Below are 17,054 nucleotides of genomic sequence, written 5' to 3'. Positions count from 1 at the left end.
TTGGTTTTAACGAATTCCAAGATGGCGCTATGTTTACCTTTCAAATCGCTCTATATGACTCAACCATGCCTAGCCTTGGTTTATAATGCCATTTTCCAAAATATCATAAGCCGGTTCAGTTTACAACTGCCACGCTAAACATGGAACAAGCAGAATCTGCTGATAGTTTTGCAGAAGATAGTTTGGATGAGAAACCCGAGTGGTTTGAGCCATGCGGAAATCAACCGAAAATAATCGATTTTACGGGTCAAAGTGGAGCCGATGTCAACAACGTTTACCTGCAGCATTGTGAAAATGTCGAAGACTTTTACGCCCTCCTGGTCACGGACGAAATGGTGCAGCAAATAAGTGACGAAACAAACTTGTACGCTGCGCAAAAAGAGCAACCAAACCCGTCAGCCCGTGAGAAACGTTGGGTTCCTACGAATAAAGAAGAAATACGAAAGTTTTTTGGGCTGCTCATCTGGATGGGTTTGGTGAAATACCCATCCATTGAATCGTACTGGTCCACAAATGTGCTCTATCAAATTCCATTCCCATCCACGGTGATGAGCAGGAACAGGTTCGAGATTCTGTTGACGATGCTTCATTTCAGTAACAACGAAACCGCAGATACAAGCGATTGTTTGTATAAAATCAATCCAATTGTAAATGGATTGAACGAAAATTTCAAAAAATATTACCATCCTCCAGAAGTACTCTGCATTGGTCAGTCAATCATTCCACTTCGGGGACGCGTCGTATTCCGAAACTACATGAAACAAAAGCAAGAACAGTACGGGACCAAAATTTTCAAACTGAGCTGCGGTCTTGGGTACACATACAGCGTTTCAGTCTACTGCGGCAAAACCTACCATCCAGCTGTGGACAGCACACCAACAAGTATAGCGATGAAGTTATGTGAAAGAATTTTATTTAAAGGACATGCTCTGTACACGGACCATTGGTTTACCAATCTAAATTTAGCAAAACAATTGATTGTACATCATACCCATTTGATTGGGACCGTGAGAAGCAACCACACCGATAACCCAAAAGATGTGGTCAACAAGCAGTTGAAACGTGGAGAATTTTTTGCAAAGGAGAGTAAAGATGGGATAACTTTTATGAAGTGGAACGATCGGGAAGAAATGTTATTACTGTCTACAAAACACTCAGTACAAATGGAAATCGTAACATCGAGAGGCAAATTAGTTTCCAAACCAAAGATTGTCGTCGATTACAATTCAGCAAAACAATCAGCAAATTGTTCTGACCAAATGGCAGCATTCAGTAGTCCCTCACGAAAATCAATGAAATGGTATAGAAAAGTAGCCATAGAGCTTTTACTAAACACGGCTGTAGTGAATTCTTATGTCTTGTACCGACAAACCACAGGTCATGCAATGCCTAAAACGAAATTTCGTGAAAAATTAATTTTGGGATTGACTCAGAAAGGTGCTACAAACCAGAATACTGAATCCATCCCTCCAGCATCCATCGCTTCAGCATCCATCAGTAGTGCTCAACATCCTGAAACCCAGAAAAAGAAAAACAAACATCACCTGAAAAAGAAAGAAGGTGTAGCACAAAAAGTTAGACGATATTGTGCCTCTTGCTACAGCCAAAACACAAAACGTGTAGGGAGGGCGGAGGCTCGAAATGTTACAAAAAAAGTTACAACCTATTGCACCCAATGTAAATCCCAACCTCACCTATGTTTAGACTGTTTTAATAAATTACATTAATTGCTTGGTAACGTTTTTGCAAGACACACAATTTTGTTGAAAATAAAATGTTATCAACATTTCTAGTTTTTACGAAATTTAGATTCTTCTCCTAGTTCGAATCATCTTACGAAATGCGTAAAATGTGTAAACTCCACAACGGATCTGTTTATCATGGATTTTTTAACAAATGAATAAAGCCTGAACTATTTTTCGTTCGTGGATAAATTTATTTATATTTCGTCTCGATACATAGTGTAACATTCTCATACAAAGCCATTTTTGCATGGAACTGAAGCGGCAATACTCTTGATATTACAAACATCTATTTGACTTTACATGCCTTTGTAGATGCAGCAGCTATAAATCCAATTCAAATATTTTAAATATTTCTCCAGCCCTTATGCAGCCCTTGGAATCTTAACTGAATTCTTTTGATATACGTATGGAGTAATATATCAAATGCCACTACTCGTACAACAAACTCGCGATATACAACAGGTACATCATCGTTCCGTACACCGTTCTGCCGGTGGTAGAAAAACACCGAAAAACAAATTAAATTATTTCAAAAACCCCTACTGTTTGTACCCATTCAGTGAGTTGAGGCAATCATTGTTCTGCGGGATAAAGTGCTATCGTTACAGCTTATGGTGCTTTTGTTACATTCAAATCGCTTGGTCAAAGAAGGAAAAATGGATATACGAGAAACGGTAACACCTACACAGATCGTCATGATTTTCTTCGAGGTACGTCCAAACAACACCATTAAACTGATTGAAACACTTCAGCCATATTAGCTATTCCCTTAGTATACCCGAGGCTCCTATTGCTTCTCAGCATCGTTTAGCTAAAGCTCGTGGTGTTATTATAGATCATTCGGTTTTGTCGGTTTAAAAATTCTGGGAAACTCATTTTCTGCTTGATTTTTTAATCGATCTTCTTCATTTTCATCTTATATTCAAATAGAACAGAGTTGCTGTCTTACAAATTACAAAAGTATGAAAGATTCCTCTTCTCGCCCCTACATCATCCGTCCATCCGATGGAGAGGTGGTTTTGATTGTAGTCAAATACGCGAAATCTTCCAAAGTTATCACAAATCACCAGTAGTTTCTACCAAATCAACTAGTTCAACCTATCCATACGAACCGATGCATGCAGGCTCCCTTTGGGAGTGCACTTGCGCTATTCTTCTCGGTTTGTGTTTAGCCTTTAAATGATATTTTATCGCATATACGATACGCCTAAGCCGTTGCTATCAAATGAATCCGACTGGTAGATTAAATGTCAAAAATTTACACACTTATTATTGCCGGCAGCGCAGAGCTCGAGCGCAATCGAGTCCAAACGTTGGTGGTTGACATCGATCGTGTTAAAAGGCTTGCTAACCTACTTGCGCACTCATACGCTGCTCTTAAATGTCCCTGCTTCATTGATCCTAGCGTCGATTACATAATTTATCATTCTACGGTCATACTAGGTTCTTGGTGATGGATGGTTCTCTACTCAATATTGACGCACGTGGATAGTTTTTGGTTCTTGATCAAATGTTCCTTTCTGCTCCTCTGCTGCTGTGTCTGCTGCCACTGGTGATGCGGACCAAACATTTAAAAAAATAAACTCGGTTATGCTTATGGCTATCTCTTTCTTTCTCTCTCTCAATAATAAAAAAAAATCGCTAATCTTACTACCGAAGGAACGATAAACTTATAAAGTCTACATCCAACGATTACTCGAACCTACTCTCTCTGGGTGCATTTGTTAGCATCGGTAGTAGTGGTGGTAGTGGTAGGTAGTGTAGTCGAAAAACGGTAGTCATCGGATCACTAGTCCCACTTCCTGCTGGTGCTCACAATATAACTATCAGAGATGCTAATTATTTAAAAAAAATCCTGCTCCCGCCAGAGCGTTGTAATAGCGCACGTAACAATTAAACAAGAAAAACGTGGAAAAGAAAGTATTACAAAGTATAATATCTTCCTTCTGCGCGCTCCCGACTCGACGCCAGCCGGGCCATCACCGACTTCCCGAATTCCTTCCTCCTCACGGTGGCACAGAGAGATGTTGTCTGCAGGTTCACCGCCACCGCCCCCTGCTGCCCGCTCGCGTTTCGCTCTCTACAGGTCCATGTCGAACTGTTCCTGATGTTCGTCGAACTTCGGCGGCGAGTTGCGGACGGCGGGTGGCTGCGGCTTGCTGCTCACCGACAGCGTCGACAGAGGCTTGGACGCGTTGGTCCCGTTCGGGCTTCCGCCGGATCGCAGCAGGGACAGCGGGACGTTGTTCGGCGGGGTACGAGCCAGTGGCGAGTTCTTCAGATTCATCAGGAAGGCACGCTCGTACACGATGCGAGTACCTGGGAACGAAACGGAAATAAAACGAGAATGATTAATATAAAATTTTACCATTTATTAAACCCGTTTCATGCGCGGGAATAGCTCTACAAAATTTAATTTAGCTAAAAAGAAAAAAGACCGTCCTAGACACGCGCCGTCCACATCTCGACAAACCGAAGTTTGACCTTCACAGAACCGCGGAGATCGTTTACGAAACGACAGTGTGTGTGGTGTGGTGCTACACCAATTCTCGCATTCAGGCCCCCAATATACACTTCTCCCCGCGTCAGCAGCTACGAAAACATCCCGTGGAATGAGCGTTAGAAAAATAAATGCGACGCACGATCGTGCGCTGTTGTTGAATCGCAAATTTTATATCGCGGGACTATGGAAAAACACCGGGCGCAAAGACGGCGAGCAAACGCCGGTAGAGTTTGATTTGAATCAGTCGCTTACACATCATCTCCTATTTCCAACGTTCTCCCCTTCAGCAGCTCGCCGGCAAATATCGAAACACGATCTCTACCATTTTGCGATCGCGCCTGAATAATATCTGAAGAAACGCTAGTTAGTATAAGATGGCTGGAATCAGCTTTTTTTAAAAATAAAGCATGTCGAATGACGAATAATATTCTTGTGCTTATCAGTTTAGTTTTATGGTTCCTAATTCTCAGAGCTATAAAAAAATGGGCGTTATTAGAATTCAGAAAAGCCTTGACTACAGCTGCTGTATTTAATTTACCAAGCTTGATTAAATGTATTTAATTTATTTTCAAGTCCCACCATCCCTGATTGTAGGTTTACGAATTAAGGTCATGTTTGACAGTGGTTATCGTCCCCATACGCCATCGAGGTTTGCGATGAGGCATTTACCATATGAGCGTTACCGAATTATCCTGTTAGGTTAAATTGGACCTGTACATTGACCGCCCGTAATCAAACACACCAGGTCACACGATGGGCAACGGTGTCCATAAGACATCTTGTCGTAAATTGACCACCACAACGAAGGGAAACAACGATGCTATCGCATTTAAAATGGCTATCAAGTTGCAAACCATTGTTCTACCGAGAAGATCACGATCTTTTCTGATGGAAGAAAAGAAAACAGCTGTGACAGCAGTGTGAAGTTTCAGTGACCTATCCCACCTCTGACGCAATGCAATCACCACTTGGGCGCGAATGGCCGCAGGAATCGAGCCAATTTATCACGACGTGCACACGTTGACGATCAGTTGGACGTTGAAGGTTTCGTCGGTAGAGGGAACTAATTTTAACATTCGCCCGTTTGTCTGGCGTAGCGCACCGATGCATGCCAAAACGGAACACCGGACCCTAGTGAGTGCCAAGCGGAAGAGGGTTTTCATAGTTTGTTAAGTTATGGTGTTGCGTGCCACGTATTTGATTTAGTACCTCATGTGCGTCAATGAATTGAACCAAGCATTTAAAATCGAGCATGAATAAAGAGATTTGTCTTCCCTCTGTAACTAGGTAAAGGTAATGCTTCTTTCCGCCAGACCGCGAACAGCAACATACAGATAGCCGGCTAAACCACGAGCCGATGTTCCACACCTTCGTTTGGATAGTTATTTTTAAACCAACAAACGATTTACAACCTTATCCTCGTGGTGTGTACTCAAGTCCTCCGCACCAGAGCATGCTGGTGGTCATTGGACATTATGTAACGAAGCGCGGTATGTACTCTGGCGGCGGAGAAGTGGAAGCGACGACACACCATCGCACCACGCCGTCCAAACAGCGTCCATCCTAGCGGCATTGAGGCCATCGACAGTCGGCGGACACTGCACCCATTGGCGATAATCAAGAATGGAAACGCTATGTGTGTGCCGTTTGCCAAGATAAGATATTGGCATGGCAAAGGGCCTTGAAACGTGCGCTGATTAGGCCGACATGGTGGCATGGTGGCGGGCACTTCAGGCTCCAGCCCTTACTGGATGCGGTAAGTAGCGATACAAACTTCTTTCTATTCTTCCAGCAGACGGTTGCTTTTCGTTTCGTCTAATCGCAACCTCATGCCCACAAAAAGGTTCTCAAACTCTTGGCAGCAGCGATCGTCTTCCTCGGTGGGTTGTGTGGGGGATGATAAGGGATGATCGGAGGCATACGGCATCCGGGAGAAACGTGTGCAAAACGGTTCCAGTAGTCCAACACTGTGTGGACCGTAGACGACCGATGATATCGCATTTAACTGGAACAATCCTTTCCTTTCTCGAAGTCGCTCTCCTTCTCGGATGTGGATGTCGTAAGAAATAGTAACTTACGAAAACAAATTTATAGATCCTGTTCTGTAACTCGAGTCAGCCCAAAAATAGATTTGGTAAAAGGATCAAGATCAAATGAAAGTAGTCACCACAACTGGAACAACGAGTTCTTTGGGTAAACCACCTTAGCTTTCGAACCTTTTTTGGGATATTCTTTTGCGTAAGACCAATGCTTTAACATATTGCGAATTTTTCAGGCCATAGTTTCAAAAACTCCTTACTTTTTTTTAAATCATTTAAGTAATCAAGATCAACATCTGGGATTAGTTGATGCAAGTCCAGAGCCACATTTTTTGGCCTATAAATACTAACTGCAATGGCAAATGGCTACGTCATCTCACGCCGCTTTATCCATTTTACAAACAAGCCATGAACAAATTCGAAGAATATATGTAGGTCTTGCTAACCGCAAAAACATCTTTATCTTCTTCAGTCCCTCCGTTTTCGTATTTGCCAAACCGGGGGGACAACTCCCAAGACTGCCGCTTACACATATGGCTGCCGGGGTGAACAGTACCGTAATGGGTTGGAAAGAATTTACAATCTGGTCCCCGGAGAAGAGCCGCGATGGAGCAACGCGCACCGATCGAACTCTCGAGAGGATGTGAACTCAAAAAAAAAAAAAAAGAAACGAAAAGAAATACAACTACACATTTTCAACAAAATGTCCTCACGCATCTCGGGTCGGACCATTGCTTAATACATCCATCCGACCTCTGGTGGTTCCGAAAGGCCGAGAACTAGAGTCGCAAGTCGTTGCCTCGACACGAAAATGTTGTGTCCCCGCTCGGTGGGAGGAACCGGTTTTTCACAGCCGTTTTCTTTTTAGCTTCTTTTCAACACGATGTTTGCCCGCGGGGGGACGGTCGCAGGAGATTCGCGAGCTTCATCATCACTGCCTACCTTTCCGCCACCCTCCCCAGTGTGCGCAATGTGTCGCCAAGGGAAGATCATTAGCATTTAGTGTCGCGGCGCGATCTTTCCCCCCCAACTGAGGAGCAGAATAAAATACACAAAGGTTCCAACCATACACACAGTCACCGGCGAAGTGAAGTGACACGGAACGGAACCGTCTCGTCATCGTTGGCGACCAGTTCATAACCACTTCGCGTCGCGAATTGCCTCCATCCGATTCGGCCATTGTTTCCGCCTGGAGCGAAGGGCTGTATCAACACCCTTAAGGAAATTAAAAACACGAATTCAATTTGGTTTCTACCACCAAGGGTTGTTTGTAAGTAGTTTCGGCCCCTTACTTCAAAATATTAAGCCAATTGAAGAACAAAAACCTATGCAAGAACCTAGAAGGTAGTAGACCTGGCTATTGTAATATCAATATGTAGTGCTTGATTATGAAACCACTTGATTTAAAAATTAAACAAAATGGTTCAAATTTAAAAAAATCAAACTTCTAATAAAAAGAATAGGTTCATCTCTCCCATTAGGAACAAACGACATCGCCCCGCTGCCTGCAAGTAAACTCAAACCATGTGGCGTGAGTTTAGTAATCGTTGCGGGGTACCAAAAATAGAACCGACCGTGCTCGACGGCCTCAGTGCCGCCTCTCGGACAAACGCAGCATTTGCTGCGAATGATGTGGTTGTAGTTATTTTTTCATTATGGTAATGTGCCTTGATAAAGAGTTCCTTCTCGCTGCATTAATATTCTTGTTGAGCAATATGAAGCAGGCGCAGGCAAGATCGAGCCGTCGCTATGAAACCGCTCGAAGCGAACGGTGAACACGTGGTTTGTCAAGGGTTTCTTTGTTCCATGGGAGGATGTTTAGCTTGAGAAGCAACATTGTTTGTAATCAAAAAGATCATATGCATCCATCTGGGTGGAAGGCACCATCTCTGGATGGCGTTTGAAGTGAAAAATTCTACCAGAGAACTTCTTTTTGTGGATCTTGCTGCTTGTTCGTTTCAGGAGCTCTATTCTGCAAACTTAGTCGAGTTTGATGCTCCGGTGTGTTTCTGTTTGTCCCGGTGACAAGTAATCTGTCGATGGAAAGTAGTATTCCCCATCGGTGCGTGGCCTTATGGAAGAGCAAATCTCTCGGGAAAGGGCACAAAGAGGCACGCCTCAAAATTGACATCCTAGTACTGCGTAGTAACTGTTCCGGACGTTCTAGCACCGGCCTTACCGGCAGTGCGTGTGCCTACGTGCGGGATTTTGCGTAGCATTCTCGACGAAAAAGAAAAAGAAACTCATTCTGGCACACACTCTCACTAATCACAAAACACCAAACTGGCGGGTTCGTCAAATGCGAATCGAAATCCGGCACAATTCGTCGCGTTTGCGCACTGGGGGTTTTGGGTTTTCCGGGGGACGAAAACTTGTGCGTACGTGCGTTCTAGCCCGCTCCGGATTGTCCGGATTTGGAAAAAGGAAAACACTCCCTTCGGCCACGTTTGCCGCCCGCTACCCAACACCTTCACTTTTTAGTTCCGGGAAACTTACCTCCGGGGGTGGTCGAGTACAGGGTGCCACCGGGCGTGGACGAGTAGAGATCCGGCAGTTCCGAGGCGTCATGGATGAGTACTCGCTTCGAGGGGATCGCCTGGGTAATCGAGGCGCAAGCCTGGCGTGCGATCGGTGATGCCGACATGGTGCTATACGGTTCTTCTTTTTCTCTCCGAAGTTAACTACCGAATGTTGCTGGGCGAAATACTTGAGTCGCTTCGGCTATTGCACTGTAAACACGCTGTGTGTGGGAAGATGTTCCGGTCGTCTCGACGGATCACGAACACGTTAGGGCCGTTTTGTACTTGTGGGTCGTCTCTGCTGGCAGGTGTGTTAGAACCTGTGGACTTCTGGTTTGGTGGCGCTTAGACGGTTTCCGCTGGCAGTGCGTTTTACGATAATACCAACTGGTTCTCTCACAGGACTTTGGCTAACAACTGTTTCTCACTCGTCGTACTGATGGTTTGCCGATAAAACTGGTGATGATGGTGTGGGGAGGGCCCGTAATGGTAAGTTCCTTCCGTCGTCCGAGAAATAAGCCGTGAACAATCCAAGACCGTATCGTAACCAGCGCAGCGCACAACTAAACTTCGGCTTGGCGTTGACTCGCAATTTAAAGCAAAACCAAAACATCACCAACACCAATCGGTTGCCTCGGTGTGCGTACCCCGATAGGGGATGAGAAAAATAAAAGCAATCGACTGCCGCACACCACTTTAGGTTTCATTTGCTTTTCCTGCTCACCCCGAGGGGGGGTGGTGGCATGATGCACACTGGTCTTTAGTGCTAAAGAGCTATTTCCAGCAACATTTAGTTCGTTGAATAAATTGAAAAACCTTCATATCAAACTCGAAGGATAGTATATTCCCGACATGAAGTTTTTATCCTCACAAATCAACTTTCAAATTGAAAACCAACCAAAGAATTAACTTATTTCGTTTCGTCAATGCGCCGAAAAATGTACAATAACCTTTCTGTGATTCAACATTTATTTAAAAAAATACCTTTTGATATAATTCTGCCATTACACATACAACGATTTCTTAATAAATGCTTGCTTTAGGCCTAAGCTTTAAGACTACATTTTCATTATCTTGAATTACATTTCATTTTGAATATTGTTACGAAATAGTTTTGCTGGTATCAATCCACGAGATAATATTGATTTACCCGTATTTTGTTACTGTTTTTACTTTTTCTACTCAATTGAATTTGATTTAAAAGAAGGTATGGAGAGATATTAGAGTATTGATTTTGATATTAGAAAAAAACAAAAATTCTAATTTATTATTTTATTTTTGGACCTACATAAACTAGGCGGTGGACCACTGTGCCCATCCCTTCGATTCTCTTTCACCCCATGAATGTTTACCCCGTAGCACGAGCTTTAGTGTTTGTGAGATCGCCGGAGATCGTATGTTCTTATCTATCGTTGGTTGCTTACAACATAACAGAGGAACCAGGCAATGTTTCCTTTGCGGAAATGTCGGAAGTGGGAAGGGTCCTGGGGCACGGGAATGCGTAGGTTTCGCGTTAGAGTAAAAAGGCAAGCCTGTTGCCGGCTTACATATGCTCCACCTAATGCGCCCCAATTGGGGCGAGAGGTGGCGACTCTGCTAGTTCGAGTTCTCTAAAGTGTTCCGCATGGAATAGCGGAATTGATAGGCATTAGACACACGCGGCGTATGTGTAAAAACAAGAACCATTCGCGTTTGTCCATCGTGCTGGCGAGTTTGGTGTTGCGATAAGAATAAACCAGAGTGATGATGGCGGCACGGCGGGTTTTTTTGTAAACCACATGGCCGCATGGCGGCCTGCAAAAGGGAAAAGTTCCAGCATCCAGCTCGAATGGATCAAATTTTTCCAATCTTCCTCCATGCCGACATTAGGCACGTTCGATTTCGATCCTCTTTTATTCCTATCGTTCATGCCGGCCTAGGCACGATCGTGACTTCCGTACGCAAATCATTAGTACCGGCATCGAAACGTGCCTCCACCCGCGACACACACAACGTGGAACACAACATTCGGACCGCTACATCCAGCCACCTCCTAACTTTCCACTTGACCGGCCCCTCGTAGAGTCAAAGAATGTTTTGCTACGACGCAGTATTTCTCAAAACACTTTCTTCCCTCTCGGGGACCTTCATTCCACCCCTGTGAAGTATGTAAACAGATTGGGGTGAGCTCACAAACACACTGGCGCTAGGAGGGGTCTCATCTCGCTGTGTGCGCGCGCTGGTTTCCGTCCAACTTTTGAACACGAAACCAAACCTCGCGGCGGCCGAAAGAAATTGAAAGCAAAGCTGCTACGCCGTAGAGCGTTTTGAGTTTTTGGAAATAGATATCCAACATAAGGAATTTTGGTTTCTATTTATTTCTATCCGGAATGGCTAGTACTGTTTAAATAAAATATTTGAGGGCTAAAGAAATGGCAATTGAGGGAGGGAACAATTGTGAAAGATTAACGTGTTCGTAGGGAATCATCCACACGCAGGACATCAACTACAACAAAAAGGATGTGGAAAGTTGTGTGTGCGTATATCCCAAAACCATTTTACGTTATTAGTGTGCGTAAGGCAACTTCATCTACATCATCCCGTGGTGTCATCAGGATGTTGACGGTTCACGTCGTCAACCTGTAACCGGTTTCGTGTTGTTAAAAATGTTCTCCCGTAATGTGATTTTTGCACCGGGATGCGACCGTTTTGGGTAATGGCGAATTGCAAGACAAAAACACGACCAAGGGTTATCTTCTCTTATCCACGTAGTGAACACATGTGTTTTCGGGAAGAACCTTCCAGATGCTGCCGGCCTACATCCAACGTTCGTCATTATTTGTACAGCATTTTGGAATCCTACATGCAACAAGGAATTTCCAACAGATGGATTCGTACGAAGGCATTACAATCAAAACAGTTGACTGTTCTTGAGGGTTCTAGATAAAAAAAAGTTGATTAATCATAGAAATATGACTCAATTCAACAACAACTCGTCTGAAATGCATCTCTCTAGGGATCTTTAGGTAGATTCCAGAGGTAGAAAACATCATCACACGAGCGAACGGACGGATCTTGTAACACACACCATTGTGCCTGAAGAAGATGAAAGCAAGCGGATTATGTTTATGATGGTATTTTTTCCTTTTTTACCCTCTGAGCTACCTCAGTGTTTTTGTCCAAATGTGTGCCTTGGATTCAAATGCGTTTTGCCATTCCCACTTTTTTCCCTTCCTTCTTGATGATTTATTCCCCACACAGAGAGGTTCAGCTCGAACGCTATACCTTTTTTAAAAAGATTTTTATTTCCTTCCCAACCACGATCTTCGATGGCCCTTTTCGTGGAACAACACATGCGTTCAATGGAAAAAAATTAAACTAAATAAAATAAAGTTTATCATACGAAAACACAAAAATTACAGCTACCAGGATCAAGAAGTGGCGTTCTCGGGAGTTCGGGTTCAGGTGATCCTCTGGCCCACCCCAACTCCCGATTGGCAAGGCCTGAACCTGTTGCTTTTGCTGCTTCGTGCGATGTTTACAAACACCAGCCACGAACCGGTTTCTAATGTCTTCGACAGGCTTTTGCTGACGGCGGACGGTGAAAACAACAAAACCAGAGAAAAATGCCTCGCCCGACTGAAATGTAAATCGCGTGTCCAACTTCTCAGACCAGTCTCCCCTCCACCCCGAACCCGCCCTGCAGAATCATAAGTTCCGATGGCTTTGCCGATTAAAAAGCGAAAAGTTGAGGGAACGAGTACGAAATATTTCCGCATGAAATTGCAGAATGGAATAAACCCGGCCAGAATCTGTTGATCCATTAATTGTGGCGCAATGAAAAAACAAAAAACAAAAAAATAGAAGTATACTTTTTACTCGCGATTGGAACACATGTGGTCCAAGGCGCAATATGGTGCTGGACCTGGGGGAAGGAGGAACTCTCAATCCGCTGCAGTGCCTACCCCAACAGCTCGATCCAATGATTGGTGGATTGGTTGGGCTGAAAATGTGAGATGATCGCCATGAAAAAGTAATATCAGGGGATTGCGAACGACTTAAGAATAATTCCTTAAGAGTTAAAAGCCTTCAAAACCTGCTCTATTGGTCTTTCAACTGGTTCCTTGGGAGAAAACAAACCCATGCAGATTATCTGCTCTGCCAGTACCGACCGCAGTCTAACCGCGTGTATCAACCAAGGCCAGCAGTAAATATGCAAAATGCTCACCCATGTGGCACTGGCCATATTTGTAATTGCGCCTTACTCGCTCAGATAAACCCAGCCCGCCATGCGACTGTGCCAGATCTGAGGGAGGAATTCGTGCGATTTTTCGACCCATCAGTTCGGTCCGGTTTTGACGTTCGATGTTGCCCGGACTGACGCACGACCTGCTGTCTATCTGCAGCAGAAGACGCAGATAGGAGCACGGGAGGAGACCACGAAGAAGAGGTCGTCTTTGGCTGCTGATTGCAGCAGGAATCCGCTGCTCTAGTGCTACTATCAGCAGCTGTATGTACTACCGACAACACTTTTGCCGTACTACGACGCGCGGTAACCTGGACCCCGCGGGACGGTGTTGCAAAAGTGTAGTGTCCTAATCTCCGACGTCTTGCCGATGAACCGCTTCGCACCGGTTTGAGGCGGTGGGAAAAATTAAAATCTTCCACGCTGTCTTTTTGTTTCTGGTTCGCCAAAGAACACAAACAACAAAAAGTTGTTAACAGCACACCCGCGAGATAGCTTATCGAGTGATAGGAAACGCTGGTACAGATGGCTGATAGGGGGAAAAGCTGAGGGGCGTCCACACTTTTGGGAGGTGGAACTAGGTTGAAACAAAGACGGAACCGGTATTTGTTAGGGATGATATCAGCCATCGGTAGACGGTAGTAGAAGAAGGCTGGAGCAGTATTTCTCAGTTTTATTTTTAACTCTTTAATACTCCTCACCCTTTCAATGATTGTATTAAAATATGTTTTTGGAGTCAAAATGTGCGTAAAGAACAGCTGGGTTTCAGTCAGTTTCTGCACGAAAGAGCTCTGTATTTACAGTACACAAAGTCTTGTACACTACAATTCCGTGGTATTACCGTGTCGATTAGATTCGGGCAGATTGCGGGAGGATGGATTACTCACCGGGCAATATTTCATCCGTAATTAAGGACAATCATTGTGCAAGATTATGGGTTTAATCCTACCATTCCACTTGCCATTCGCATTCTGCTTCGTATCTGAAATCTTCGTCTGATTGCGAGAAGAGCAATGTCATGATGCTTAAGGTTCACTTGAAAAATGGAATGAATAAAGAGAAAATGTAATCTTCCGAAAACCGGGCGTACCTTAACCATACAACTAATATGGCGATCATATGAAATCAAAAACAATAAATGTTACATGTGTTACCCTTGGATATACCCTTACTCAATGCATACGCAATACTTTTGGCTGATGCGAGGGTGGCAAGATTGTTTGTAAATAATTTCGCTCTGTGGATTGGTTTTATTTATCTTACTATGCGTAATTCGTATTGCGTTAGCGCAGGCAAAATCTGTAACTGCGTTGTGGTTTTCGGGCACGTGTCTTAAGGATGTTTTTTACTTTGTGTGTTACAGTGTGTCCACATCACGCTTACAAACTTTTATTAATTCCTTCAACGATCACACATGTGTTACACCTCTCGTGTTAGTTCTATCTAGGACTCGAAACGGTTGTATCATTTTGTTGGTGTGCGATTTAAAGCAGGGCAATCCACTCGATGGCGTCACTAGGTTTGTTTTTTGGCACTCGAGCACTCGATCACCGAAATAATGCCCCGTCCATCACACCCGCCTGACGCCACGAATGGTCCTGTAAACAACACCGGACCGGAGTAAACAGCTCGGAGTCCGCTGACGCGATTATCTGTGATTGAAGTGAGACAACACATTCGGTTGACATTTTTCGCGATGTTTGGTCGTAATCATTTATTTTCCTTTTTTTACTACACTTTCGTCATCATATTACGATGTAAAAATTATTATCAACAGATTTGATACCAACGGGTTGTTGTCTTGTAAGGTTTTTCAACTCAAGTACACCCATAGGCTTATGGTATGTTTTGTTCAACTTTTTTGAAACCTTTTTCCTAACTTTTCATAAATCTTAATGTACCATCTTCAGGGTGCCTTCCGTTTTGTTTCGATCGTGTCATCTTTTTGGAGGCCTGGGCCTCGTTTCAAAAGTCTCACAACCGTCTCGCGTTCTTTACATAATTGGCCTATTAATTTCGCTCAGCAGTCAAGGGCACTGGGCTCGTCTCGATCCCTCCCCTCCCCTCCATTTCGTATGAAAAAGGGTGTGTGTTAATGTTCGACGTAGCTATCCAAGATAGCTGACAACAGGGTCCACGGTCCATTTATCGCATCCCCAACCCACCCCAAAAGTGGTCGCCGTCGTGAATTCGCTCATCCGGCGGTTTTCGTGGACCCGAAAACCGGTTACAGCCACACGGTTTTGTCCGCCATTATCAGCGGTAACTCTTCGTCGCTTCCTAAAAGGGCTTTATGGAAACGGCGCTGGAACTATTCGTTAGCAGACATGGATACTGCGTCGTGCCAGCGGGCGTTTCGAAGGTCAACCCTGAAGGGCATGGAGCGATTGAGACTCAGTAGTGTGTCCATCGTTCGGACGAGCCCCCCGACAAATGAATTTACTGTTTTTTGGCACATAGAGGAGCACACGGTTGCTGGAGCTGAAGCCGGTGGACACAAACCACTTTTAAAGCGCTGTGGACTACACACGAGATGCATTTCATGTCCATGTCGCCGTTGATTCAACGGTTTGATGAACATAAACAAAACGTTTCGTTTGACTTCATCCATCCTCGATGGTATAAATAAACGTGGAAAGATGGCCATGGGGCGAAGCAGAACCGCGTGAGAGGGCATTCACGTACGGTCGCAAATTATTATGTTTATGTACGCACTTGGCCGTTTTAATCAATGAATAACCCGGTAGACATTTCCTACTCATAAGTCAACCAATATGCTGGTACAATGAACTGTTGATTCCCACAACTTGTAATGTTCTCATGCAGCTTCTTCATTTTAGGTTTTGTTCCTTCTTCTTTGCTCTATTCTGTAGCTATTTTTCGAAGGATCGTTTGTTCATTGATAAAAATAAATAGTAATAAATACTTCTATTTTTCCCCCTTCGTTTAATGATCGCTTCTCTATTACTGCACTCGCTTCGCTAATTTTATCCGTCAAGTTAAAATGTTAATTGAGGAAGAACCGGCAGCTATTTCTTGATGTTCTTTTGGTACGTTTAAATATAAATCATGTTTCATCCCACACCTCGTGATTGTGTTGGCCAGTTGTTAGCAGTGCTCTTAACTACAACCACACTCGGTAGGATGGTGTAGTATACGGTGTGTTTGCAACGTGAACATTTAGGCAATGTGAAGAGAACTCTTGTTTACTCTTTATTTCATTTTTTACTTTAGCCAGTTGAATTGGAGTGTTACAAATGGGATAAGGAGAAGCCTTGTTGTGGCATGACTCAACGCTTGATAAGGATAATCTCTCGCGTTTGTAATGAAAGGTGGAAGCATGTTTGGGCCAAAGTTTCAAGCCAGCTCACAGGTCGACGGAAAGTTACCAGAACTGCCGAAACATTAATCCTAACCGTAATAAGAATGGTTATTGCATCAGCTTTTAGTCATTCGATAGCGGGGCGAAGAAGGTGATGTTGATATGCATTCTTGAAGACATTCTTATCCCCGGTGGGTTTCCCGAGGGGAAACAAAACATCGGTACACCTTTATACACAAGCTTGCCTAAGATGAGTGTACAGTGGACTAGAACATCTACTAGGCGATCGTTTCGACGCTTTACTAGCAAAAATATTGCTTTGTTGAAGTGCCCTATAGAGGTAGATAAATAGAGCATTAGTCACTGCTTTAACAGCTGTCCCTATTGTAGAACTTTTGCACCATCCGGGATATTCAAAGCAGATAGACCCACGGGATGATTCACTCCGTTGAAGTTCTTCTAGTCAACGAGGCGACTAAGGAAAACGGAGAAGAACCTTGAACTGGATAAGAGAATCAGACAAACGTACCCATTTTTAATAAGTTTCGAATGCATTCAGTTTAAAATTATCGACAGGTATATTCATTGCTCCGAGTCACAATACTGGCCGTTTGTGGGTACTCGTTCAACAACTTCACTGTCGGTCACTGACAGGAAAAAATTGTACACATTTGGCGGTACACGTTTGTAGCCGGACTTTC

At 43.9% G+C, this 17,054-nt stretch overlaps 2 protein-coding genes across 2 annotated transcripts; one reads left to right on the top strand and one right to left on the bottom strand.

The window, feature by feature from the left end:
• The first annotated feature begins 116 nt into the window (after nucleotides 1–116).
• Nucleotides 117–1,923, top strand: LOC131263104 (piggyBac transposable element-derived protein 4-like). The gene has a single exon (XM_058265256.1). The coding sequence runs from the start codon at nucleotides 141–143 to the stop codon at nucleotides 1,725–1,727; it is 1,587 nt and encodes a 528-aa protein (XP_058121239.1). The 5' UTR covers nucleotides 117–140; the 3' UTR covers nucleotides 1,728–1,923.
• On the bottom strand, nucleotides 1,921–9,339 carry LOC131263105 (eukaryotic translation initiation factor 4E-binding protein). Its single transcript, XM_058265257.1, has 2 exons — nucleotides 8,784–9,339; nucleotides 1,921–4,064 (listed from the first exon to the last, which is right to left on the bottom strand). Exons 1-2 carry the CDS (start codon nucleotides 8,929–8,931, stop codon nucleotides 3,826–3,828), a joined length of 387 nt encoding a protein of 128 aa, XP_058121240.1. The 5' UTR covers nucleotides 8,932–9,339; the 3' UTR covers nucleotides 1,921–3,825.
• Nucleotides 9,340–17,054: the final 7,715 nt, after the last annotated feature.

Source organism: Anopheles coustani, chromosome 2, assembly GCF_943734705.1.
Source record: "Anopheles coustani chromosome 2, idAnoCousDA_361_x.2, whole genome shotgun sequence".
NCBI classification, from domain to species: Eukaryota; Metazoa; Arthropoda; class Insecta; order Diptera; family Culicidae; genus Anopheles; species Anopheles coustani.
This window is presented reverse-complemented; position numbering and strand designations above follow the sequence as displayed.

Bases quoted from the DNA above. Each gene is read 5' to 3' on its own strand.
- LOC131263105 (XM_058265257.1), bottom strand. From the start codon at position 8,931: ATGTCGGCATCACCGATCGCACGCCAGGCTTGCGCCTCGATTACCCAG. The intron at 4,065-8,783 runs GTAAGTTTCCCG...TTTCGTTCCCAG, and splicing joins GTACTCGACCACCCCCGGAG to GTACTCGCATCGTGTACGAG.
- LOC131263104 (XM_058265256.1), top strand. From the start codon at position 141: ATGGAACAAGCAGAATCTGCTGATAGTTTTGCAGAAGATAGTTTGGAT.